Below are 27,878 nucleotides of genomic sequence, written 5' to 3'. Positions count from 1 at the left end.
TAGTAACAACTTTACATATAGAACTCTCTTATGCGACTTCAAAACGCTTAATTGAGGTGACACGCGACGAGGTACTGCTTGGCGTGGGCGACACCGTGAGAACGAGCTGAATACCGGATGCTCAAGAACATTAAATATAAAACGCTGCGAAATAACGTCTATAGATTACTATAAAGCTATGCTCGTTTATTTTATTACCGTAACCTCGAAAATTACGATTGACGACGCAGAACGGAATCAAAGACACAGTCCGCTATAAATATCTGACTATACTGTTATTGGAGAAATAACTATAAATAACTGACTACAAGATTATCGGAGAATGTATTTCTCTAATTTGTGTGAACGATTGCAAAGTTAAATTATACATTTCCTATATTTTGAACACGAGTGTCATTGATATAAATAAGACTAATTATAAAAATTTTTATATTATTTTTAGCATATTAAATATCCCGATAATAAACTTAGAATTAAAAGTTTGAAAAAAATTCCATTAAAATGATTAATGAGAGTATTTAATTTCAGCATAAATATTAATTTTGTATATATATATAGATAGATAGATGAAAAACTGAATTTTTATGGTAATATAAAGAAAGAAATAAAATCATATATTTTCAAAAATTCATTTATTTATTTTTGTTATTTTTAAATTGATTGTTAAATGAATTATTATTTTGAAATTGATTTAAATTATTTATTGCAACTATACGCGCATTTGCGTTATTTATTAAATATAATGATTATGAGGTCTACGTTTTATATGACTTTTATATAAGACAAATAATTTTGTGTAAAACTTTATCTAAATTATTGCTCGAAATAAGTGTTCTTTTGTGGAGTATGACGTGTGTCAACTTGGACTTCTTGATATATAATTAATTCTTCTTGTTAGTGAACTTTTGTTAAATGCTATTAATGTAATTTCATGTCTCGCCTGGCTTAATAGACAGACTTGTAGAGTAATAACCGAATAAAAAAATATTAATATCAAGTTTTGACGTTACAGTCGTTGCAAAGTTCAGTGAAATTAACTTTTGATTTTGCCCAACCAGAATGACCTAAATTTACATCGCAGCCAACGATTCTGTTTAAAATCCCGCAGGTTGTTAAAGATGCCGATAATTTCTGCGATTAAATTTAACGTTTTTCACATTGTCGTTGATTAATGTTTCGTAGAAAGAATCGTGTTAGTTGAGACCTTATCTCGCCCTTATACGAGCATGGCAATAGAGCGTAGATTAGATTAGTGGATAACTCAGGTTACTGATACAACTCGTATTACTCATATACCTCCTTCGGATTTATATTGTTAATCCAGCTCGCCTCGTAATTCTACTTTATCCGCCGTTTCCACATAGAGGATAAACTTTCCTTATTATCACATTTCTCTTTACAAACTCAGGATATGATAGCGCGAGATACAACTCGAAAGATAAATATAGCAAAATAAATTTCTCATAAAGTAATCATATGTTTATTTAGAAAAAAAAGAAGAGAGAAAGGATAAAATTATGAAGAAAGAATTTTTTCATAAACAGATTATAAAAAAATGAATATTATTCTTCTACAATTATTTTACATTTTTAAAAACAATCTCAATAATAATAAAAATTATTTCTCTTATCTAGAGCGAATTTTTTTTTTTTTTGTTCTCGTCAAATGTCATGTGACGCACGAAGTCGCGAAACTTTTGAAGGAATTTTATAAGGTATAACTTGAACTATCATACACATTCGTATATTATATCTTCCTTACATCCTACGCAAGGAACTACGAAAGCGATTCTCTTATCAGGTCATTTCTTCCCCTCTTCGCTCAATGTCGATCACTGCCGCTCAACTTAGCGATGCCATCACGAATGTGTATCCTCGACATACATTTAACGCACGTTTAATACGTACATGCATATGACGTGCTCCCTCGTTCGTCGTTGAACGCTGTGATGCTGTCCGTTTATTATTATGGACGGTGATAAGACTTTGTCCACTATATTGTACACGTAATCGACCGGGCTCATAAAATTTACAATGGGGCTGTATTATGAAGAGCGATAGTTGTCTAGTGTTTGCAAGGCTATACTGATTGTCTGATTAAATGTAGTTATCAATATGTGGGATATCACAGACGTGTCGTGTTTTGCTTTTCACTAGCAGTTCTTTAAGGTATTTAAGTCGATTATTTGGGAAAATATCTTGACGTAATATTTCAGGAGATCAATTTTTATATTTATATAAGTATTTTAATTTTTATATTTATATAAGTATTTATTAGATATTTCAACAATATATATTTAAATATTAAATTTTCTGCGAAATGAAACCCATACTTAAAAAATACAAAGAAAATAATTTTTTTGTTCCTATTCATTTAAACCACGTATTTCTTTCTAATTACATATTTTATCTTGTTAATAAAATATCTTGTTAATTAAAAAATCGAGTTTACATATGTTAAAGAATTCGTTAAAATCTGAAATTGTATACGTTAATTATGATCGCTATTCCAAATTACATATCTATTTTAATTAATACGTTGCATTTGTTGTACAAATATTATAAATATACGTGCTGAAAATTCTCATAAAATTTGTAAGAGCTTGTTGGCACTAAATCGAGGGAATTTACGAATTATGCTCATGGCCGATGTACGTCGACCTTCGGCATTACGCCAGGTTCAAGATCGACTATTCGCTAGAATTGAATGAAGCGTGAAATGATATATATCTTTACTTTTATTCTACAATCGAATAAAGTGAGTTTTTAAAAAATAAAAAAATAAAATGAAAATCTAAACTGCATATTTTTGTTTAGATGTATAGCGCGTGCTGAGTTTTCTCCAAATAAATTAAGAAATCAGTCAATGAATAATCAAACATATTTTTGCTAACCTAACAGAGACATATGAAGAAAGTAGATTTTTTTAGTACGATTAAAAATTAAGACGCGAAGAAAATTGAAATTAATTAACGGTACAAATATTTCGCTCGCCATCTTTTTAAGTAAACGTGTTTAAATCTCTCTCTCTCTCTCTCTCTCTCTCTCTCTCTGTCTCTCAAGATTTTATAGGCCTTTATATCAAGGCTTTATATTTAAATGAAGATTTAATTATATCGCGATTTTAGTTATCACACTTTTCACCCACACAATAGGGATGCGCTACATAATTTATCATTTTCACGTAAATAATTATCCTAAAAATTTTTTTTTATATTAAAGAAATTACGTCGATAAGATGGAACAGGCAATAAATAATTTCGTTACATTTATTTGATTTCTCAATTGATTAACTATTTTATGCGAACGTGTAAACCACTAGAAGCTTATATTGGAATTTTCGATTAAAGTGTTCTCCGTTTGCGAGGCATTCTCGACCAATTCGTTGTGGCATTCGTATTTGCCGGCCGCTAGCTCGTAAATAAAATCGTCCGCGGAAAATGAAAGCGCGTTCTAATTAAAGGGCGTTCGTCTCAATTTAACTTTACCGCCGTCGTGCATTAAACACGCTCGACGGACCACCAAGGTCGATCTTAAGAAAAATCACGCCCCATACACTCGTTTATTTTCGTTCTCGAATGTTTGTAATCAAAGTTTCTTCTCACGGTTTCACAAGCATTTTGTTGTTTTTATTTTTTTAATGATGAGATGGATTCGAAACGGCCCTGTCATATAAGATTGTGAGAAATTTTCTAATTGGGATTGAGTGTTTGGAAAAATATTGAAACAATTACCACAGAAACGAGCGAACCACGTGAATTGCATTTCAGGTATGATACTCGACAGACAGATATTAGCATATACTTCTGATAATATTATAAATATTTTTCTAAATACTTGAAACAATCTATGATTACAAACAAATAAATTATATTATTCAAATTTTTGTAAAATAATAATTTGATAACATTTATTCGTTTATTGAAATTGGTTTGATAATTTGAGGAAAGAATTTAAGGAAAATACACATATGTTATTATTTTCTAGCATAATATTTTATCCTTTATAGATAATATATTCTTCTGTTAAAAATGTGAATTAATCTATCAAATGAATTAATATATTTCGAAATATAACTGAATTAATAAATTCGAAATATCTTATTATAAAAAGAAATTAAAAAATATGTTATTGTAGAGGTTTTATAATCAATCATTTCTTGCGATTGAAAAATTTAATATACGTCAGACATTGTAAGATTGAAATGCTCGTGAAAATAAAATGGGATGAATATCATTGTTTCAATACAACAAGTTTCCTATAACATAAATATCATTTAAATTAAGTTCGCGCTCATAACTGTTATTGCAATTTAAATATAGCAATTATTTTTATAAATGTTTTACAAATGTTCTGAAACTTGTAGTCCTTTTTTTATTGCTATTATATTTTATAAAATTTATTTTACAAGTGTAATAACAATATTAACAACTATTCCATCCCGTAAATATCTTTGATATTTAACAACATTCTTATACACAACTGATATTTCTTTTTTATTATAAGTAGCATATTTATTTTAAGGACGCATCATATTGCATAATGAAAGTTTCCATATTAGCAACAAATTATTCTATTATCTAATGCTTGTAGGCAACGAAGCGGTACTTTTTAATTAAACTGTTCTCTCCATTGAAATTCCAGAGAACCGTATTCTCTTGCACAGCTTGAATCCATAAACGCGAATCGGTTTATTTACGATTACGATGCGAATGTGCGAGATTCTTCCTGCATCGCCGCGTGCATGGCTATACGTTATCAACTGATACGCGAAACGCAATATAACCCTGTGGGTGCGAGTGTCGTTAAAAATATCTCCGGTCGTGCGACGCAACGACATAGCCATTGCATTACGTTACTTTGACGCATGCATCTGTTACGTCGCACTATATTTTATGATATCTATATACGAGGTGTCCCCAAAATCATGCATGCGTTTTCATGATAGTATAGGTGGAATCTTGTATTGAAACAAAAGTGAAAGGAGTATATATGTACATATTATAGCTAAACAAATGCAAACTTTTTCGAAATATAAACGCGATGAAAAATTAATGAAAATTAATGTTATAATTTTATTTTTATTTATTAATTTTAAACAAATTAAATATAAGTATTTTTAATGTTGATAATAGAATCTTATTGTGTTTTTTAAATAATAATTTAATTAATTTAACAGTATCTTGTGCATACCTTTCTTAGTACATATGTATATTCATATCAAGTATACTTGATAAATATATAATTAATAAAAAATAATAAATAATAATAATAATAATAAACATAATGAAAATAAATGCAATATATAAATATGTATATTTATTGCAAACTATTCAAATCATATAATTTTGCTTTTAACGTACTTTGAAATTGAAACAGTTGAATTTGACGTTGAATATATTGATCGAGAAAAGATTTTGGTCGTTAAAAGATTTAATTGGGCTTAATCAAACTTTCCGCTAAGGAGAGAGATCTCCAGAGAAAGTACGCGACTTTTTCGCAAACACCTCGTATATGTGGGACTACCGCAACGAGACATAGATCTCGCGCTGTGTGTGGGATAAGCGTAATTCGAGGTGACGGCTATCTCGCGTCCGTGCTTTTGTTACACCCACCTAACGGCCCCGTGCACGTGCATCTCGCGTCTCGCATCTCGCGACGACGCATCTTGTCGTTCGCGCGCGTTCCGAATAGAGAGAGAGAGAGAGAGAGAGAGAGAGAGAGAGAGAGAGAGAGAGTTATTTGTGTTTCATTGTGATGCGAGAGTTCATTCTCCTTTTACCGCGGCTTCGCGTGCCAATGAATGGGGAACTGCTACTTGCGTGTCGCAGCGATATATCGCGTAGAGTGTCATCGCCGTAAAAAAGATCGTTATCTCGGATCGAGTGTCGACGTTCTAAAATTACGTGGCGGGTAATAAGCGCCACGACTTTAAATTCCGACTTTAATTTATATTGCTGGTTTTCGATTTTATTACTATTTCGAAGTAAAATAAAAATTATACAACAAAATTATATTTATTACTATCGTTACACAAGTTAAGCAATTACCGAACTTAAGCTATCGTAATTACCGATCGCGATAATACGATTGGCTCTTGAAGCATTAAACTCATCAGTTAGGAGAACAATGCACTCTCCCAATTATGCTGTTCTATAATTAAGTGCGTTTCAATGGAAATGATGTGGGCGTCTCGATTATCGTGGTTCGCGATAGCATTTTTCGTGTTGCTCCCTTTAAAGCGCGCTCTAATTCGATTTGCTACAAAAGGTTGCATCATGTTCAACGCGCGTGCACATAAATTACAGAATAATTTCCTAACCGAGAGCGGAGGCCGTGACATGACCAGCTATATAGCGGCTATTAAAAACCTTTTTTTAGGTTTTCTCTCCGATACACAAAATCGCTCATGAAACGCGAGCGAAAGTGTATATCATGTATCCGTAGTCCGCACTATGTCTGTACACTATTATCGAAGCATGATTCTGGCATATCTCTCTGCGAGATAAATTTAATGACAAAATAATAGTCTCGTCGTTCCTGCGCAATAGATTAATTTTACGAACGCGATAAACGCTACATATGTTATTATTTAGGAATGATTCGTATTTTAATATATAAATATAATTTCAGCAAAATAATCAAACTACAATTAGTCCGATTAAATTAATAAACGAGAGGCAAAATTGATAATATTTTTCTTTCAACTTTTATTGTTAGAATAATTTTGGCGCACACTTAGTAACTGACTTGCAATTTTTAATTAATTGGCCAAATGCCACAGGTGATCCGGAGGGCTTCGCTTATAAAATATGTCTGGCTCGCAGCCATACTTGTGCCGAATTGCAACTTGTGTTCTCTTCCTCGTTTAAAATAAATTATTGAAATTCGTACGTTAGACACCTGTGGCACTTTAACTATGCGCAACATCGCATCTTCACTTCACCCATACCAATCGGCGTACTAATTTTAATTCTAGACTGGCGATGATACAATTATCGTGCTCCAGATGCTTCGCGTTTATCTTATTTTATAGGCGCGTCGTAGTCGATATCGCTGAAAATTTTACGCGCGCGTTACTCTATTTCCAACTCCTTCCAACCGCTGGCGTAATTTATTTATTTTTAGTTAACTCCCTAAACGCGGTTCGTTCTCGCGCTAAGCTAACGACAGGTCTATTTCAGTTCACGATTCTACTCGCGTTCGTGATGAACGGCGGTGGCGGCGACAGGGTCCTTCAAAGTGTCAAGCTGCTCGTTTGTCGTCGATAAGATTAAACCTATTTATGAGATTGTATACGGTTGAACTCTGCCATCCGCTCTGTATCTTTACATGTTTTTTTTTAGCGAGATATTTTTCACACCGACAGCGAACAATAATGCGAGAGGAAATGTATGCGAGAAAGCTAATGGCTTGTTGCGATTACGTGAGAGATGAAACGATAATTTTGTGATAGGATTACGAAACTTACACACGATCTTTATCGGATAAAGAATTACTCTGATAAAAACTAATTAATTTGATAAAACTATAAGTAAACTTATCAAATAACAAAACAAGAATATAGCCTCTAATTCAAAAATATGTATATTTTAATATATTAATAATTAATATAGTTTATTTTTTTTAATAAAAAACAGAGATAGAAAGAGAAATAAAATTTATCAAATAAAACTTATTTGATAAATTTTATTTCTCTTTCTATCTCTGTTTTTTATTAAAAAAAATAAACTATATTAATTATTAATATATTAAAATATACATATTTTTGAATTAGAGGCTATATTCTTGTTTTGTTAAAGAGTTAATTGCCTGTAAGAAAAGTATGAAAACAGCTGTTTGTACTAATATACTGTTTTGTAATGATATGTGCCGGTTTTACATACGTCATTACAAGCGGTCATAATTCCACTGTTTATTCGCATTTTAATAACGGAATTCGCGACCTCCTTGAGAATTCCTTGCGTGACAAAGCGCCGTATAATGTCGCGTTAAGACCCATAATTTTTCCGACATTATGTCACATTTACCGTCATCGCAATCTACGATAAAAATGTGCCGGGCGAAATTGCCGAGTCGCTGACGGTGGGTGACGTTATTGAACGTGTAAGACGAAGGACTCAGTCGCGACGCAGAAGGACGTTATATATTCAAGTCAGGATATTTACGGTCCTTAATCTCGGATGATAATCTTAAACGGTGTATCCTTTCCCCGTTGCTGACGTCTTTTTTTCGTGCTTCAGGTAACGCGTCGTCTGTGGAGCAGAAGAACGGAAATGGCAATGGCAAGGGTAACAAGACGAACAACAACGGTGTCGAGGTGAACAGAAACGAGGACCAAAATGGCGGCGTCGATGCCAAGGGACAAGCGAAGAAGAAACCGACCGCACCTGGGGGCGGACCTCTGTTGCAACAGGCGTAAGAAGGATTTAATTATATAAAAAATGTTTACTTTTGAGATTAACATTTAATCCGAAATTTGGCGATACATTTTAACATATATAATACATCTTTCTCGATTAATTTTTAATTACTAATTAATTTTGAATTTATTACATTTATAAATATGACATTCAAATTTGTCATGGCATTAGAATTTACAGTTTACAGGTTTTTACTAGAATACGTACGTTATATTTGTCTTAACAGGACGCAATATTGAGAGTCTCATTTAGAAGCACTTAATTTAAATGAATTGACATTAGCACTGAGATTCAAACCATTCGCTATAATTATGTAACTGTACAAATATTTGCTACAAACATGCACACGTATACATTCATATATTTATACACGGAAAGCTTATTTTGAGAGAACACGTACGTAATTCGAGTTTCGAATGCTTTGTCAAAAACATATAGTGTTAATATATGCGCCTTTATGTGTTTAAACTTCTTACAATTTAAAGTTTTGCTAGAAAAACTGTTAGAAATATATAACTGAAGTACATGGTGTTATATAATAACTATATGTGACGACAGTTGACAAAACAACACGCATCAGAAATTATATGTACACTTGTTGTTGACATTCTAAACTGCTTTTCCTGCAAAAAGCTTGAGCAGTCGCGTTAATTATTGCAGTTTGGCTCTCGCGCCAAGCGTAATTAGTAGTTTATTAAAGGAATCATGGGACTCTAGTGAATCAAAACTGAAATACTTTTTAATATTGTGTAATATTTTTATATATTTAACCAAATAAACATTTTTTTGTTAAAAAATTATATATTTTAATAATATGAAATTTTAAATAAAATTAAAAATTGTAAAGAATATTAATTGTAAAACAGAAGATGACAAAAATAAGCATTTTTTATCCTTCCAAAAGTACCCTATTTTTCTGCTAGATTCCTATAGCCTTTTGATATAATTTACAGCTACTTGTAATGCATCGCAATAAGTAACCTATAGATATATGTAACTTACATTCGCTTATTACCGAGAATACACTGATACAAATCATTTATCGCATATGATTGACCTTCTTGCGTATCGTGAATTTTTCAGAGAGATATCAACCAGCCAGCTAGATTTCTTCAAGATGCTCGACGAGAAAATTGAGAACGTAAGTCGCGATACTTAAACTTAATCAATCTTATCCGGAAAGAAATAGTTTCTATTTATAGGAAGGAGTTAGTAATTTCCTGTTTCCTTCTTCAATCTCTTCTCTCAGAGAACAATATAAGCCGATTTTGTAGAAGATCTAGAGATAACTATCTCCGCGATATTACATGTCTCGTAGAAAAACACGTCCGTTACTATACTTTTTATATTACTTCCATATCTTTATACAATTTAATATGAAAAAAATTATTATAAAATATATTAGATATGTATTACAATTACACACGTAATTCATATAATATAGGACAATCATATTGAATGTCGAGAAATATTAAATATCAAACTTTGCATTTTAAAGATCACTGCTGATTGAATTGAGCAAAAGATTCTATTCAAGTATTATTGTATATTATATAATATAATTTACTTCAACGGAAAATGAAACGATATGGAATTGAAAAACATAAAAATGTGAATCGTTATGTTAAAATAAATTATTTTGCCTTATTTAATTATTCAATTATTCAAAAATCTTTTTAAATTTGCTAAAACGCATTCATTAGATTATTATTTACAAGAAATTATGCATATTTTATAACAAAAAGTTATAAATATTAATATTATATTTATTTAGTACGATGAATGGACTCGAATATATTTGCTCGACTTTGACTAAATAATTGCTATAGTTCTTTTTCTTGAAATCGCTTTTTTTATTGATTGCAAGTCTATTTTTATTCGAGATTCACACGTCGGGTATAGATTACTTTCTTCTTTGTCGCTTTTGTACAAAGAATCTTTTATAAGCCACGCTGGATCGATGAGCTTTTCACCCAAACTTTTTTTCATCATAAAACAATTTGCAATAAACTCCGAATAAGACGAAAGAGAGAACTTTAATCGAGAAATTCTATCGTATTTTCGATACAAGTATTAGAAAGGTTTGAAAAATACTCTGGAAAACGACTTTCGTGTAATTATTAGCACGAATATCTGTTCAGTGCAGAGTAACGTGATGGAAGTTTAATCAGAAGCACTCGATCGTGAATTAGCGCTCGCTAAAATTACACGCGGTTGATGAAAAAAGTTCACGCTATTCATCGGGCGGTCTTTCATCTTTTTGAAAGTTTAATTAGACTACGCGATACGTGCTTCTCGGATCTTCGTGCTGCGCATTTTGGCCTATTTTCTCCCTCGGCAAATACTAAAATATAATGTCAATCATCTCGTAAAACGTCAAGTTCTTTTTCCTTCTCTCCCCTCTTCTTTCTCTCTCTCTCTCTCTCTCTCTCTCTCTCTCTCTCTCTCTCTCTCTCTCTTTCTCTGCAAACTTTTTTGTCGAATTTCAGGGTCCAGATTATGACGAGAGCCTCGACACGGCCAATCGAGCTGAGCGAGTATCCAGTCTGCTTCGCCGCTGGGAGCTGGCCAGTGTGACCTGGTCCAGCGTCTCCGAGTTAGACGGCACCGCCTTGTCATCTAATCAGAAGAGCCGCGCGTCCGCATTGAACAGCCCCCGACAGAACCTGAGCGCCAAGGACCGCGAGGGTATGAGGAACATAGTGGGCGGCAGGCCGGAGACCGCTCCGATCTTCGTGCGTAACGCAAATCGCGTGGATGGTCTGCAAGACAGCGGACACTTCTGTCCATCGCCTAACATGCCACGGCACGTGCTCGAGTCCATCACCCAGAGCCCGACCCAGAGCGTTAAGACGGCCACGCCACCGGGCTGCGCGTCGCCGATCGGCTCGCGTTACGTTCAGGATAGCTACGGTAAGGAGTGTTGCTCGGTCGTAAGCGGCGAGCAGCAACAACAGCCGCCGAAGAAGATCCACTACGTTGGCCAGAATCCGATGAACGGCGAATACGTAACGCAGCAAGCGCTCTATCGCGAACAGTATCTGCAACAGACCGGTATAATTACCGTCGCGCCTCAATACTCGGCCGGTTCGCCTGGCGGCAACGTCCTCAGGAACAATCCGTACGTTCAGCACTTTCAGATCGCCGCGAATCCCCAGCACTTTGCCGCACCCGCGAGAAGACGGAGTTTCAACGCCGCGCAGATGACGTGACCGGGATGGGAGCAGCGATCGACGAGATAAGACTGAATTCTGCGAAGAGAATCGAGACGTACCCTGAGGTACAATGAGGACGGTCGTTAAAGAGAGAGAGCGAGAGAGAGAGAGAGAGAGAGAGAGAGAGAGAGGGGGGAGAGAGGGGAGAGAGAGAGAGAGAGAGAGTCGGAGAGACGTAGAGACGTTTCCTGCGCGTGATGACTAATAGAAGGAGAGGAGAGGGGAAAAGAGGATGAGAAGAATAAAAAACGAGGACAATGAACTGGACAATGCGATGCGAATCAATGAATATGCGAATCGTACTCTGTGTTCCTTAAAGCTTTCGTGCTTTGAATCTTTTTTTCAGTAACGATTTCTACAAGACTCTGGAAAGCGACGGCATTAATGGTGGCCTAAGTCCGATCTAAATATTATCCGAAGAAGAGAACGAGAAGAGGAAAGTACTATTTCGGATGAATTCGCACGCATGGGAGATGGAATACCCTTCGCTACAAGTGCCAAAATATTATACAAGCGAGCCGAATGTAAATGCAAACGAAAGGGCTCACGCGCTGTCCGCTCGAAACAGTACTTTGTTCTTCTAAACATCTGTACTGACGCGAGGACTTGGAATGTGCATACGCTATGTATCCTATTCGTCTGTTCAGTTTCAAATTTCCTCTTTTTCTAACCGTAGCGTCTCCATGTACTCATGTGAATATTTCACGGATGAAAACACACGCGATAAGCGTTTTGTATATTACATGTATATTATCACAATGCGAGTATATATGTGTACGTGAACATGTATGAAAGTATGTGTGTGCATGGATACATGTGTGTGTGTGCGTGTGTATGCGTGCGTGTATAAAGGTACATAAGTGCATCTAAAAAATGAACAAAAGAAGAGATCGAAATTAAAGATTCTTATCATACGCTGTGTATAGATTCGCTGTACGTATATTGTATGAATACGTTAACTTAATGTGATGACTGTATATTTATATGTTGACCATGTTTAAAGTTAACTATATATAATATAGTTGATGATGAGAATTTTATATTTCATGTTATGCGCGACTACGCTCTATATACACATAATGGAATATACACACATAATCAAACTCGCTGCATCACTCTCGAACTGTCGATCTTATACTTTTTGTTCTGTCGAACAATCCTCCTTTTTTACAAATAAATTCACAATTTCTCCCTATACATATAAAGTTGCGGTCTCTTCCGTGCTTATCACTGGCTTTGCAGATGAATAACTCAAGAGCCTGGCGAAAGTGTTATTCCAACGAAAATAAGTTACAACGATCATCGAAAATACGTCGCAACCCGAGTACACTGCACGTGAGCGTGTCATCGTAACTTCGCAGTTAGACATTTACCTACATATTTATCTACCTAGCTACTGCCGGTGCTGACAATGTAATTAATAACAGTATGTTGCAATCGTGAAAGAAGCAAGATTTATAACGACTGCAATTGTCGCAGTTACAATTTATCGCACTTGCATCAAGCGTGTTTACCTGCTTGGTCTACCTGAGAGAAGTCAACTGAAATATATTTCTCTTTATATAGGGCATGTTATATGCACCGAGCTCGAATAATCAAATAATTTTCAAACTTGTTCGAATTCTTTAAGAACTTGATGATAAACTTAGACTAAATCCAGTTTAAATTATATGTATATAAGCATAGAGTTTGATTATTTGTCATATATTGTGAGAGTTTCATTTCAATTGCATAACTAGTAATCTTTCATCACTAATGTTTCCTTATAATTATATTTTTTATAAGAAGTGTAAAATTATTTATTTTAAACATCCTATAATTTTATAAAAAAAGCATTTATTTTATAATCAAATATGCTTATGAATATAATCTGATACAACATACGACCGATTATATTTTAAACGCAACGTTTGCTCTCTGAATTAAATTAGCTCTTTCTTTCCTCCTATAGGAAAGTATTACTAGTTTTAAAATATCATTTTTCATAGCACTTTTAAAGATTCCATGTTGACAGCAAAATTTAATATTTATTGATCGGTTTACAAGTCGTTCGGCACTCACGAAGTTGTGACCGTCCATCAATGCGACAAGCGTCGAACAGAGTTCGCATGTAATCCGATTTGATACTTAATAAGATTTAGGCCTCCCGGAACCGTTACGATATGGATTTAATCGCATTTAGTTGCCAAAGGAGAAGGCGCATACTTTTGTTGGTGGAAAATTTTTTTCGAATCGAAGCGAATCAGCATTTTCTCATTACACATATACGTGACATCGCATCGAAATTTGCCAAAGCATTTATATCGAAATCGCCTTTTGAGAAATCTCTTAACGACGTGAAGAATGATTTGTCCATATAAAGATGTTTTTCACTTTATATAAATCGATCTTTCTCTAAAATGATAATGCAATTATGACAGTATCGGAAAAGAGTTTCACATAAAACTTTAATGCACTAATATAATTGTAAAGTTTACTGGAATTATATTTTGTTACATATACATATAGCTTTATAGGTGCTAATATCTGAAATTTCGAGTTGAGATATACTTTAGATTTTATCGATTTTTCAATCCGTTATTTGAAATCAGAGCGATTACTCATAAATCAAACGCCTGATTTTCTCATTCAAGTGATCAAACATTATTTTTTATATTTTTGAGCAAATCAAATATATATATTTACATGTTTTGTTTGTAATAACTTATTCATATATAAATCTAGGTCGTTACAGTTTAAATTATATAGAGTACGAACGCACATTATTACAATAAGTAAAAAAATTTTTCTCCTCTATTAATAGTTTGTTTGACAAGTATATATTTCACATGAAAAATTATCGAAATTCTATAGTTTAATCTTTTAATAAGAAATGGAGAAAAAAAATTTACTTACTTAGCGAAATGTGTGCAGTAGCTTTTTCCTGATTCTTTAAAAAAACTCTTGGAAAAATCACAACACTTCTATGATTTGGATTAGTATTTGGCTAAGATAAGGACGAAGATAAACCTCTTGACCCTCCGAACAGGTGCGCGTTGCACGTGGAGTAGAGGAGAGACTGACAGCAGCAGCGTCACCTGTCGGCGATTATTTGCAAGATGGCAGCGTCTGTCAAAAAGTACACTGTTGCACTGACAGAAGCGAATGGTCGCGGGATACTTATCTGTATCGCGTAAAGTACGTGTCAGGCAGGTTTCGAATACGACTCGTTTGACGGGTGATCGACGTGATCGAGGCTCTGGCGTGTCTCGAGGAATAATAAAAAACGGTTCCCGTTCCGGGCGTGGCACGGCATGATTCGTTTCTAATTCCGGTCTCGTATCGTTCTCTCAATTTCTCCCTTCGTCGTAGTAAGTTTCGTGCGAAAGTACGCGTCGCTTACACGCGTTTTAATATAAATAATCTCGTTGCTCGATCGACATTGGCTTACGGTTATTTATTATCTCGCGCGTTGCGAGCTTCGCGAGGTTATGTTTCGCAGAGATTTAAAGACTCAAAACATAGAAAAACATTTATATTATTTTATTTTCTCGTGTTTGGATTTAATAAAGAAATTCTCTGTCCGATTTAATATTCAGACAGTGCACTGTTATTTTGATTAATTAATATTGTATAAATTATTCAGTTTAGAAGAAATTAACATCATTAACTATTCATCTATTTTTACCATATTATAAAATATAATTTATTGTCTACAGGTGCAAATAGATTATACAACCCCACGGATAGTTGTAAATGAAACTATAAATACAAGAATGTCGTTGCAACAAAAGTAGAAAAATCTGGAGCTATCTTTGATGCAAGTATGGAAAAGAGAGGCAGCGCAGAACTACTTAGTGCGGAACAAAGTAACTCGAAGAATGCCAGTTCAGATTCCCTCAACTCGGACAGCAAGAGCAGTTCACTTAACTCAAAAATGGGTCAAGAATCGGTATGAACGAGACTGTTAATTGTGATTAAAATTAAGACCAATAATGTATACAGGTACATCATTCTATTTATTGAACTCTGAAATGGATCCACAATTTCTTTAGGAGAGTTGGGAAAAAGCGTCGCATTCAAAAAGTTTTTCCTCAAGCTCTACTTCAACAGATAATAACATAGTCTCTGCTCTAGAGGCTAAAAAAGATAATCAAGTAAAAGTGAGTTTTGTGTAGCGAATTTTCAAGTAGTTTTCACTTTTCTTTTTGCAGAGCATTTTATGGCATTTTTAATTTGTATGCAATACCTATGTTGATGGATGTTATTTGTGTTAAAATGTTTTGTTGCGTAAGAAATATTTCCCTATTACTTCACTTTTACTTTGCAATATATTTACTTTGATTATTCTGTTGAAGTTATGCTAAGAAAATCTTACACTCGCATTGCATGATTATGTATGGTTTAATTCGTTATTCTGATTAGAATTTGACTGGAGGAGATACGGGACCACCACTCCTGAACGGAGAACGAATGCAAGGCATTCCGCATGAAGTGACATATTTGTGTCCTTACTCGGGACCTGCCAGGGGAATTCTTAGTGTTACAAACTACAAGCTACATTTTCGTAGTATAGATCGAGAAACGCCTTACATTGTTGAAGTGCCGTTAGGTGTTGTTAGCCGAATCGAAAAGGTTGGCGGTGCTTCTAGTAGAGGAGAGAATTCTTACGGAATTGAAGTATTTTGTAAAGATATGAGGAATCTCAGATTTGCACACAAGCAGGAAAATCATTCTAGACGAGACGTATTTGAAAAACTGCAACAGTATTCTTTTCCATTATCTCACAAGTTACCTTTATTCGCCTTTGAATACTCCGAGACGTTCTCTGAAAATGGTTGGAATGTTTACGAGCCTATCGCAGAACTGAAGAGAATGGTATGTAATAATACATATCGAGAAATGTATCGACGATCAATCTAAAATTCGAAGCTACTTCAAAAGTACATACGTTTTGTAAATACAAGATATTAATTTAATTCGACATTATTACTAAACAATATATTTATAACATTTGTTCTCGTCGAATTTCAGGGTGTAAATAATGATATGTGGAAAATATCCAAAATCAATGATACGTATTCGCTGTGTGACAGTTATCCAGCTGTCTGGGCAGTGCCTGCTGCAGCTACTGATGAGGATCTTCAAGCATCCGCATCTTTTAGAAGTAGAGGTAGACTGCCGGTCCTCTCGTGGATTCATCCAGAAAGTCAGGCAACGATAACTCGTTGCGCACAGCCGTTGGTTGGTGTTGGCGGTAAACGGAGTCGCGAGGACGAGAGATACGTCCAGCTGATAATGGACGCTAACGCACAAAGTCACAAACTCTTTATTATGGATGCGCGACCAATGCCGAACGCCATAGCAAACAAGGCGAAAGGTGGCGGATACGAGAGTGAAGATGCTTATCAGAACGCGGAATTGGTCTTTCTCGATATTCACAATATACATGTAATGAGAGAGAGTCTCAGAAAATTAAAAGGTATCATCAGGATTTATATATAATTAGCAAGGCTATCTTTATTTTTGAACATATATATATATATACATATATACATACATACGTACATACATACGTACGTACATACATACGTACATACATACGTACATACATACGTACATACGTACATACATACGTACATACATACGTACATATGTATATATACTCTTTTTCAGAATTATGTTTCCCCACAATCGATGAAGCTCGATGGTTATCAGGCATAGAGTCAACAATGTGGCTCAAACATATCAAATGTGTTCTCGCTGGAGCTGTCAGAATTGTAGATAAAGTCGAGAATCACAAGACTTCTGTTTTGGTTCACTGTTCTGACGGTTGGGATCGAACAGCGCAGGTAAATACTCTTTAATTCTAAGAAATGTTATTTTTAAATTTGTATTTATTACATATTACTGTAACTAATTCTTTTTTTCTTTTCTTAGCTTACCGTTCTTGCAATGTTAATGTTAGACCCATATTATAGAACAGTCAAGGGATTCGAGGTTCTAATAGAAAAGGAATGGCTTAGCTTTGGACACAAATTTCAACAGGTAGCAAGATACCAAACTTTTTAAAAGTCTCTATAGAGGTCGAAACGATTTGTAAACATTTCTGCGATATCTTATATTACTGTCAAGTACATAATGCTGATTAACATTTTTTTAGAGGATAGGCCACGGAGATGAACATCACAGCGATGCAGATAGATCGCCGGTATTCTTACAATTTATTGATTGCGTCTGGCAAATAACGCGGCAATTCCCAAATGCTTTCGAATTCAACGAACATTTCCTAATTACCATTGTCGATCATCTCTATTCTTGCAGATTCGGCACGTTCTTGTTCAGCAGGTATACCATATTATATAGATTTGTCTCATAATTTTTCAGGAGTTACATTATTAACAATTTACAGTGAACGCGAAAGAGTACAGGAGCAAGTGAAGCAAAGAACGGTCTCTCTCTGGTCGTATACCAACAGTCAATTATCTCTTTATTTGAATCCTCTTTATCGGTCTGGCACGCATTACCAGCTTGTTCTAATGCCAGTCGCCAGTATGCGATACATCAAACCGTGGAAGAGTTTATATTGCCGATGGAACCCCAGCATGCGACAACAGGTACATGTTGTTAAGTTATCTAAGATTATTTCATAGTTTATAAATTAGGCGTATCTTCGTTCAAACACGTGTATTCGTCTCTGTTTCAAGGATCCGGTCTATCAAAGAACAAGAGAGCTTCTAGTCTTGAAAGAGCAACTCGAGAAGCAATTAGAGGAAGGCCGGCGCGAACAAGCTTCTCGAGCGAATCGATCTGTGACTTCGCCGGCGCCACCCAGGTTACATTCCCCGGTTCACACATAGCGTCGCTGGGAACTTGAATCGTCTGATAATCTTTGTAGTTTTGTAAATGAGCTGTAATGAGCTTGATCTACTTTGATTCAAACTTATACTTGAGCCGGTATAAGATATTTTGACTGATTGCGCTTGTGGATGCTATGTACAATACGCCCACACTCGATAAAAGATAAATCTAGACTCGTATGCGCATTTGCCTGCATTCAATGAATTTATTGCAACCGTATTAAGTGCAACGCTCCTTCCATGTAATTTGAACACCAATGTAAACTATATATCCAGCTTCATCGATATCGAAATTTCGCGTAACGGAATATTATGTGTGTCGTCTAAAAGTCGAAGTTATTTTCTTATCCGGGATATAATTTTCATAGATGTGCAACATTAATTGAACTACTCATGCTAATGAACGATTTACGCTTATTAACAATTACGCTTATTACAATATATTTCTCACAATTTCGTATGTGAAATTACAATCTCGCGCCTCCTACATTCTTTTTTACTACGAGATTGGATTACCATTCGCATTAGCATGATAAACGGTGCTTCTGCCATTAAAGACAATGCATAAGCGCAAATGTAACTAATTACAACTTGTCCCATAAACATAGTTCCCTAAAAACAAAAACTGACAATAAGCTCTATTGATATTGGATTTTTTTAAAGATGTTTACTTATATTTACCAAGGATAGAAACTCCAAGTGAATTGCCGATTCGTTGTGCAGATGAATCGAGTGTACGATGAAAGGATTCAAAAGGTAAGCGCAATATGTGAGTCTGCTAAGAGGGATCCAGACTTTTAACGATAGCACTTTCTTGATGATACCTGTAAATAAAGTTGCACTGTTTGAGATAATCAGAATAACATTTTTCTAAATTATTGAATTATGGTATCATTTATTATAAGAACATGCTCGTTGAAGTGAGAATTAAAATTGAAATTTAATGGAGGATGCAAGTTGCACATGAATAATATATTATAACTTATATGATAACTTTGTTTATGTAGATTTAACAGAATTTATTTATTATTAAGTAAACCAACCTCCGTGCTTAGTGGAACACACTATGACAATCCACGCTATACCTATGGCCCAAACCGTTCTGCTTAACGCGACATAGATAGCGGTTGACAGAACAGACATGCGTCGGTTGTAAAGACCGAATAATGTGAGAATGTTGCAAATGCTGCCAATGCACCAGCATAAAATTAAGGTTGTCTGAAATTTATGTTTAAAATATTGCGCAGTGAGAGTAATATCTGTGTGTGGAAGCTAAACTATATAAAATACGCATGTCTTTTTTATATATTTTTATATTAATTTATAGATCATTATTAATCAATAAGTTTTCTCTCTGAGTATGCATTTAATTATGTTTCAATTGGTTTTTCTTAATGCTTCAAGTTTATATAAGTAGTACAAATCATACTTTACCCTTTTCAAGGTGAGCTTTTTGTTTAATCTTGTTAAAATGTAACCCGCAATTATTCCAATAATATATGGACCTATTCTTACCCAAGGTGGATAGTACAAGACATCTATAAGTCTATATAGTTCGCTTAATCTGTAAAAATAAAAAGAGCGTTTATTTAATTAATTATTCTCATAAAAATGATTAACAGAATATTTTTGTAACTCACATTGGAACGTATTCATAGATGTATGAAATATAACCGCTGAGTATAATCGAGCCTATTAAAAGTGCAACCAATATAATAGCGGCTGCGTAAAACCATCTGAAATTCAAATCATATTTATTTAAACAAACATTTAAATATATATATATATATATATCATGATTGTATAATATACGATTGAAAAAGTCAATTAACTTACATGGTGGACAAAATCAATAACATTATGGCGATTATAAAGAATTGCATATCATTAGCTAGATACCAACTCCAACTCATACACTGCAAGAAGAGTTATTAGAGAATTTATGCGATGAGGTTTTTTTGTCACGCTTCGGAGCATAATATTAAGTCGATTTTAATTAAACGCATTTGCATACCAATTCCCTGCGATTGAATATATTATTTAAATACAAAAGATTTCTCCACCAGTATTTTGCACAAGTTTCATGCGGTCTCTCGTCCATGTAAAATGGCGAAGTTTTGCTGTACCAGGTCGAGTTTAATTGTAGTATTCCCACCATTAACATGAAAGCTGGTGTCAGCCTTAAAATGAGAATTTCTAGATATGAATACATAAAGGATTATCTAATCCATTGTGAATATGATTTTTAAGTTGTTTCTTTGTTGCATTCCCTTATTTTACTCATTACTGAGTCGCTTATTTTATCACATTATGTATTGTCTTTGTTTATTGTCCATACAATTCGCAAGATAATGAAAAGAACATACCGGATGTATCTTCTTATTACGTAGACAAAGAACTCATTTAGTTTCGCTCTGTAATTAATCGGTTCATTTCGTTTTTTGCCCGTTACGGTCTTCAGATATAAGAAAGTTACCAAGAAGCCGCTTATAAAGAAATAGGTGTCGACTGAGATACTGGCATTGGATAATATCTGAATCGGCAAACCTCTGCGATGACTGGTGATTCTCCAAGTCCATACTTTATTGTCTATGTAATAACGAAGAGAAAAAATCGCGTTATTTTCGTTATATACATTATGAAAAAAATAAGAATCACAGAAGAAGTTGTAATATCGAAGTTGTCATATTCTTTTTCCAAATTACTTACCGAGATAATCTGACGAGTATAATGCGGCGTGACCCATGAATATCCAAACCATGCTTAAAAATCTTAAGCCGTGAATAATGGGTATTGCGTCATTTACCTTTGTGTTAAATATAGCCTTCGTATTTGTGTAAATGGAGAAACATATTAGCACTTTTCCGAGTTTACTTTCCCGACGTGAAGACGAAACTGCCGTTTCCATCTCCTCGGGTATGTTTTCGTCAGCTGAATCGTAATTTGGAATATTTAACATACATTAATATAAAAATTATATGATGATTTGATTAAATGTCAGAATAATGAAATATCAGAAAATTAATATTTATTTTCTATTATATATAAAATATATATATATATATATATATATATATATATATATTTCCATCTCTTCGGATATGTTTTTTTGTTAGCTAAATGGTAATTTGGAGTATTTAACATATAGTAATATAAAAATCATGGTGCTTTGATTAAATGTCATAATGATGAAATATCAAAAAATTAATATTTATTTTCTATTATATATATATATATATATATATATATATATATATATATATATATATATATTATATATTATAGTTTAGATATATATATATTATATATTATAGTTTATATATATATATATATATATATAATTAGTATAAAAAATACTTATATATACAAAATTTAAAACATATATTTATAGACACAAAAAATCTTTTGTTGATTTCTTTTGAAATAATGTATAATAATAGGCTTTTAATAATGTAAATAATAGGCTAAAAAGATAAGACATTTTTGAATGTGATACTCACTGGCTTTAGTTTTATCCTTTCCATTTAAGTATTTTTGATACACGAATATATCGTATATCGTTCCGATTATCAGTATGGAAATATTAAGTGCTAAAACAATACTGCAACCATAAAATTGCGAAATAAATTTTTCTCCGTTTCTTCCTCCTTATCTTTTAGAGTTTTTTTCAAAGGTGAAAATTTTATTTCTGCCTTAATATGTATTATATAATTATTAGCTTTAAATTTTTTTCCACATACCAGATGACAATTATCGAACTATTAAATAACCATTGATAATCGTCCTTTATGTCTTTAACTTCGATTAGTTTGAAGTCCATGGAATAGAGATCATTGATTAAGAAAACTCTATCGCGAAAAATCCTTTCCAGAATTAAGCTTAATTCGCTTATAGAGCATGACGCTGGTAAACAGAGACCAAGCGTAACTAGATCCTAAAGGAAAATTTTTTATAGTATATTTTAATATCAAATATATATACGTGCATATATTTCTTTTATTAGTTTTATTTATTAGTATAACGACAAGAAAAATTTAAGTAAATTTGTTAATTTAAAGTACTGTGAAAATTTCTTTTCTGTTTACATGTATTTATAATTTCTTTTCTGTTAAACAATTTATTCAAACTTTTATATTATTAATTTTCATGAATACATGTTTTTTGTCATATAATTAGTTACTAATTAAATAAATGATTGGGAATAAGCGGGCATAAAGAACTAAACAACAATTGTTAGATATAAAGATTAAGAGTATATTAATGTTCCGTAGATACAGAACCCAAATTTAAAATTATAAACAAGTATATAAGAATAATAAAAATTCAAAAACATGGTCATTAAAATTAAGGTCATTATAAACAAGTATATAAGAATAATAAAAATTCAAAAACATGGTCATTAAAATTAAGATCACTTGTAATCTTATCTTTGTGGAGAACAGATAGTAATAAATAATTTTGAAGAGTTCTGTTGACGGCAAATATTTACAACAAAATGTTCCACATTGCAATACAATCTTTTGAGCCAATTTCACCTTCCAGCCTCCCCACTTACAAATTAGACATGGTTCAAGACGCTCTGAGAGAACCGCATAAGAATTACATCTGTTCGTTAACAATAAATATGTGCGGACGTTTCGATCCATCTTTGAATCGTCCTCAGCGCAAAAAGACATAATTATAAATAAAAACTATAAATCTCGGAATATCTTCGCAAAAATAATTTAGAGATTAGATCGAAAATCTATAAGAAACTAATAAGTGTATATTCATTTGTGTAATCTATCAGAGAACATTTAAAGAACGACAATAGCTTATTATTAATTATGATGAGTATTTAATTTCAATGACCATGTTTCTGAATTTTTATTATTCTTATATGGTTTTGCATCTACGGAACATTAATATACTTCTAATGTTTATATCTAACAATTGTTGTTTAGCTCTTTATGCCTGCTTATTCCCAATTAATTTTTCATTTATGGAGAGCTTAATTATTATGCTCATTTACTAATTAAAATTCTTCTTACAAAGATAAACTTCTTCTTACAAAGACTTATATGATACATAATTTATTCCATAGAAAGATTTAATCAAAAGATTACAAGTATGTTTACTATAATAATTTAGTATGATTAATAATATAGTGCACTATTTCTAACTTTCTCTTTTTACAGATTTATGGTATTGCATCAAACGACTATTTTAAAGACTTGTATTTAGCTTGTCCTAACCCGTTTGCAGCAACATTAGTTAATGACAACTTAAATTACTCTAATTTTCTCGCGCTGATTAAGGTATGTCTATAATCAGAAAGGCTCAAAGAAACGAGAAATCTAAGCTTGGCTAACCACAGAAATGCCTTATTGCAACTTGATAGTAAAATAAAAAGTTAATTTATGTTATTTCTTTCTTTCATTCAATTTTAATTAATTAATAACTTGACATATTTTCTAGCTAAGTTTCTTTCTTTTTCTCTCTTATCTCATAAAGATTTGTAATCTTACTTCATTGGGTATGTCCACATGATACTGAAGAGTACTGTTGTGTTTAAAATAAGCTACAAAATAAGTCACTTCGAAAGGCGGAAACTCCTTTTGTGGATCACGGTATAGCGTGTTATTCAATAAATCCTTTTCTGTAATATCTAGAGGCTCTGTATTCATTGTGTCGAAGCACTGGCTTGGGGCGCCCAACCAATAATTATTTCCATAAAGGAAACCTGATTTAAATTCACCGCTAGAATCCAACACTTGAAAATAGAAAATAAATAATCGTTATTTAAGCAAACAATATCATTCTTTATTTAATTAATTAACAAAATATATTTTCATTGTGGGAAATAATAAATTTTTTAGATATCTTATTATCCAAATTTCTACGCCTTAATATTATCATCATTCATCGCTATATTATAAAATTGTATTGCACATAAAAAATGATTATGAAAAAATTATATAATCTCGAAAAAAAAAATTATTTTGCATCTCAAGGAGAGATCCTTGCATTCAAGAATTCTAAAAAATCAAGGGAATGATATTAATAAGGAATTATAGTAATAACTCTCTTTACTTATTACGAAATATTAATTAAAATACAATACTGATTACGAAAACGATGTATTTAGAGAATTACGATAATGTGTGATTTATTTATACTAACTTTCACCTGGAATATTTCTCACATGAGTAAGTGACAGTATTAAAAAATATTCTAGACAAGATCTCGGGACATACGCAGGAGTATATCTGTAGGATATAAAACTTTGTGTGCTTAGAAAAGAGTGTGTGTTAGCTCTCTCGGCTAATGTACCGATGCCTGAACATTAATAGACGCACGTGTTTTAACTGGCTGGAGATATACATGATACTCGAAATGAAATGAGAGAAAATCGTACGGTATGCATGTGTACGCGTAACGAACGCTTTTCCCTGACATGCATGTGACTAGGAAACGTGTTCCTTGTGTAACACACGAAGAAAGTTGATTCGGCAGGTTGCTCTAGTGAAAAATTACCTGACATAATGCATTTATGAATATAGAATGCGTTACATAATTGAACTAATTACCTTCGGAATGCAGTTCGTACAATTCGAATAACCGGGAAATTCTCTAATAGAGGGCATATCGATAAGTTTGATCAAATAATAAGCACCATTTTTTATTAAAATTCGCTTTTTTACATTTCAGAGTTGCTTATTTATGGGTCAATTCATATCCTAGTTAAAGAGAGAAGGAGACTATGTATTTATATATTGTATGAAAATTATGATTTGCAAAATCTCTGATAATTAAATATTTAATTTTAATATATATATTAAAATTTACTTTTTTCTCCGAGATTTTTAAATCGATATATCCACAATTGTAAAAGATCTGATTAAGTTTGAAATATTGAAATAATTTTTTTCATGACATATATAATTTATTATAATTATAGTTATATAGTAAAAAAATAAAATTTAATTGAACCTAACTGTAATTTAATTCTCCATTTTTTCACAAATAAAAGTAAAGAAGGGTGCAAGATAAATCCAATTTTATTTAACTATCTCAGTTAATATAATTGAATGATTCAATAATTTCATATACGAATTGATTGTTCTTTTGACAATTAGCTTCTGCATTCGAATACTTGATCGATAAGGATTAAAAATTTATTAATTAAGGATTTTACTAACTCTTTAAGCTCCATAATATTCGTTGTTCGATACCATCACGGAAGTCTTGCAATTCCTTCTTGCATATCGTCGAATCGAGAAGCTCGGCTTTCAATGCAACGGCATAAGCGGGTAGCACATGGCTAGTAATATCATTATTCTTTGATACATCAATTTGTGCTGCAATACAATATAATGTAGCAAAATTTGCGAAGAGAATACACAGAATATATGATATGAATAGCCGATGCGACATGATGTGGCTTTATCACATCAAGCTTTTTAATAAGTCACTTTTATATTTTTTATCACACTGCAAACTGTCAAACACCGATACCGATCATGAAGTCAATCTCGAGGCGCAAAGGAGTAGAGTTGTCTTATTCGCGTAGCGATTTTATATTTTATTCTCTTTTGCCGTAAGCAAAGTTCCTGATAAGAATGAGAGAAGTTCCGCATTAATGCAATAATGAAAGAATTGAATAAAACATAAAATTGGATAAAAGTTTTGGAGACGCTTCTCCAGATCGTTATCTCTTTTAGCCGATCGATGCAGTTTGAGCGAAATGCGTTTAACGTAACATTCGGAGTTTCGTTTGCAAATACTCCCTTTTGATTTACACAATGACGGCACACGTAATGATCAGTTAGATTCGCCGACCGAGAGAGAACTGGTCTACATAGCAAGAAGTAAACGCGAATTTGTAATAGAAAGCGAGACGTCCCCGTCGACTTTTTTGCGACGAGACCCCACCACATTATTTATCACATGATATTATTTATATGCTAACTTTTTTTATGAATGTAGCAATTTTGCAAAAAATACTATAAATAAGTTACCTAAAAGGAGCATAAATTTATACATTTTTACGTAATCTTCGAAATTAAAAATTAGCTTTATAATAATATAACTATAATTATAATTTATAATATTTAAATATAAATATAATTATAATTTATATATTTTATTCAATTATTTTAATATTTGTGAGTGACAAGCTTAAATTTGAAAAACAATTAGTATAATGTAATATTCACAGACTAATAATAAAATAAACAAAATAAAAATATATATTAAAATAAATCTCTTTTTTTTCTGAGTGACAAGCTGAATAAAAAAAAAATAGAAAGGCTATATTCATAGAATAACACTATATTAAATTTCTTTGTTTTTTTTAGTCTTCTTCAAATTTATTTACATTGCTATATGTCACCAATATGTCGAGAATAACAAAATGTGTAAGATTTGTCAAACTGATGTAAAAGGATGGTTGAATTAAAAAATTGAGAAAAAAAGTGAAATGTCATATCCTTTTTTCTTATTATGAAATAATATTTTTTTTATTGTAAAATAATAAACTGACTATAAATTTGCCATAAAGAGATTATTATTAAAATATTTTTTTAAGATAAATGTCTAATATATTTTTAAAAAATACAATATTTATTATTAGAATTTGAATAAATATTAATAAAAAATGAATAATATTGTTACCCAATACGTTAAAAGGTAAAAAGTTTTTTATTTCAATTTTAGAAGAAATAAAAAAACTGAATTTATTTATAATTATGTAATTTAAATTGTTTGCATCAGAATGGAGCCACGTTGTATCCTTCGAAAAGTGCAAGTAACGTGACTTGCAGTCTAGTATAGTTAGAATTGAAGAGGAAGAGTTGAATAAATACGATACATTCATTATTGCACGGAAATGCGTTTTACACACAAAAAATTGTAAATATCTGTAATCGAAGTTATATTCTATTTAAGAAAAACAATATCGCACATATATATACATATAATCAGAATATACTATATGTATTATTTGTTTATATATTTTATTCATTATTTAGATATATTTGAATTTTCACAAGAAGCTTTTTGATTTAATTATACATTTATAATTATTTAATAAGTCATCCTTGTCTTGCTCGTATTAACCTATCAGTTTAGTTGTAATTTTTTAATATAACGAGCCTTTTATACCATTTTATAGAATTTTCATCTGTAGACGAACTGTTGTTCGAATATTACAGAATTTATTTCTAATAGCTTGCTTTTTCATAATAGAACATCCGTCAGATGGTTGTACGAGTTGTTTCTGAGTTTCTAGATACTTTGTAATTAGGACCCGGAAGTTCGTGAGATTTCACAATGAGCTTTTCTAGTCAGAAGATGTCGAGATGCACGTTGATGCGATCCACGCGCAAATTGTTTCCGCATGCATCGTCTCGTCCCATTTAA

The 27,878-nt window shown here is 32.6% G+C and overlaps 3 protein-coding genes across 7 annotated transcripts in view; 2 read left to right on the top strand and 1 right to left on the bottom strand.

Annotated features, from left to right (window-relative positions):
- Tow (target of wingless) overlaps positions 1-12,838 on the top strand; it is a 43,607-nt gene extending 30,769 nt beyond the window's left edge. For both annotated transcript variants that reach the window (XM_072888982.1, XM_072888981.1), the window contains 3 exons: positions 8,243-8,417; positions 9,506-9,563; positions 10,912-12,838. In XM_072888982.1, coding sequence (XP_072745083.1) covers positions 8,243-8,417; positions 9,506-9,563; positions 10,912-11,634 — 956 coding nt within the window. In that variant the 3' untranslated portion in view covers positions 11,635-12,838. The remainder of the gene's footprint in view (positions 1-8,242; positions 8,418-9,505; positions 9,564-10,911) is intronic.
- Positions 12,839-14,699: 1,861 nt separating this feature from the next.
- On the top strand, positions 14,700-18,644 carry Mtm (phosphatidylinositol-3-phosphate phosphatase). 4 transcript variants are annotated; one of them, XM_072888978.1, is made up of 10 exons: positions 14,700-14,814; positions 15,336-15,568; positions 15,672-15,779; positions 16,042-16,494; positions 16,651-17,098; positions 17,293-17,468; positions 17,557-17,664; positions 17,780-17,964; positions 18,029-18,233; positions 18,324-18,644. In XM_072888978.1, the coding sequence occupies exons 2-10, from the start codon at positions 15,443-15,445 to the stop codon at positions 18,474-18,476; spliced, it is 1,962 nt and encodes a 653-aa protein (XP_072745079.1). In that variant the 5' UTR covers positions 14,700-14,814; positions 15,336-15,442; the 3' UTR covers positions 18,477-18,644. The 4 variants fall into 4 exon arrangements, with proteins under 4 accessions (XP_072745079.1, XP_072745080.1, XP_072745078.1 ...); XM_072888979.1 differs by lacking the exon at positions 14,700-14,814 and adding an exon at positions 14,821-14,950; XM_072888977.1 differs by lacking the exon at positions 14,700-14,814 and adding an exon at positions 14,821-14,987.
- A 96-nt stretch (positions 18,645-18,740) lies between these two features.
- Positions 18,741-26,488, bottom strand: LOC140664161 (nose resistant to fluoxetine protein 6). Its single transcript, XM_072888987.1, has 13 exons — positions 25,658-26,488; positions 23,984-24,228; positions 22,217-22,410; positions 21,977-22,077; positions 21,186-21,407; positions 20,843-21,065; positions 20,491-20,656; positions 20,313-20,392; positions 20,117-20,212; positions 19,911-20,040; positions 19,520-19,694; positions 19,158-19,300; positions 18,741-19,088 (listed from the first exon to the last, which is right to left on the bottom strand). The coding sequence occupies exons 1-13, from the start codon at positions 25,890-25,892 to the stop codon at positions 18,924-18,926; spliced, it is 2,175 nt and encodes a 724-aa protein (XP_072745088.1). The 5' UTR covers positions 25,893-26,488; the 3' UTR covers positions 18,741-18,923.
- Positions 26,489-27,878: the final 1,390 nt, after the last annotated feature.

This window comes from Anoplolepis gracilipes, chromosome 3, assembly GCF_047496725.1.
Source record: "Anoplolepis gracilipes chromosome 3, ASM4749672v1, whole genome shotgun sequence".
NCBI classification, from domain to species: domain Eukaryota; kingdom Metazoa; phylum Arthropoda; class Insecta; order Hymenoptera; family Formicidae; genus Anoplolepis; species Anoplolepis gracilipes.
Note: the sequence above shows the minus strand (reverse complement) of the source record. Positions and strands in the feature narration are given on the sequence as shown.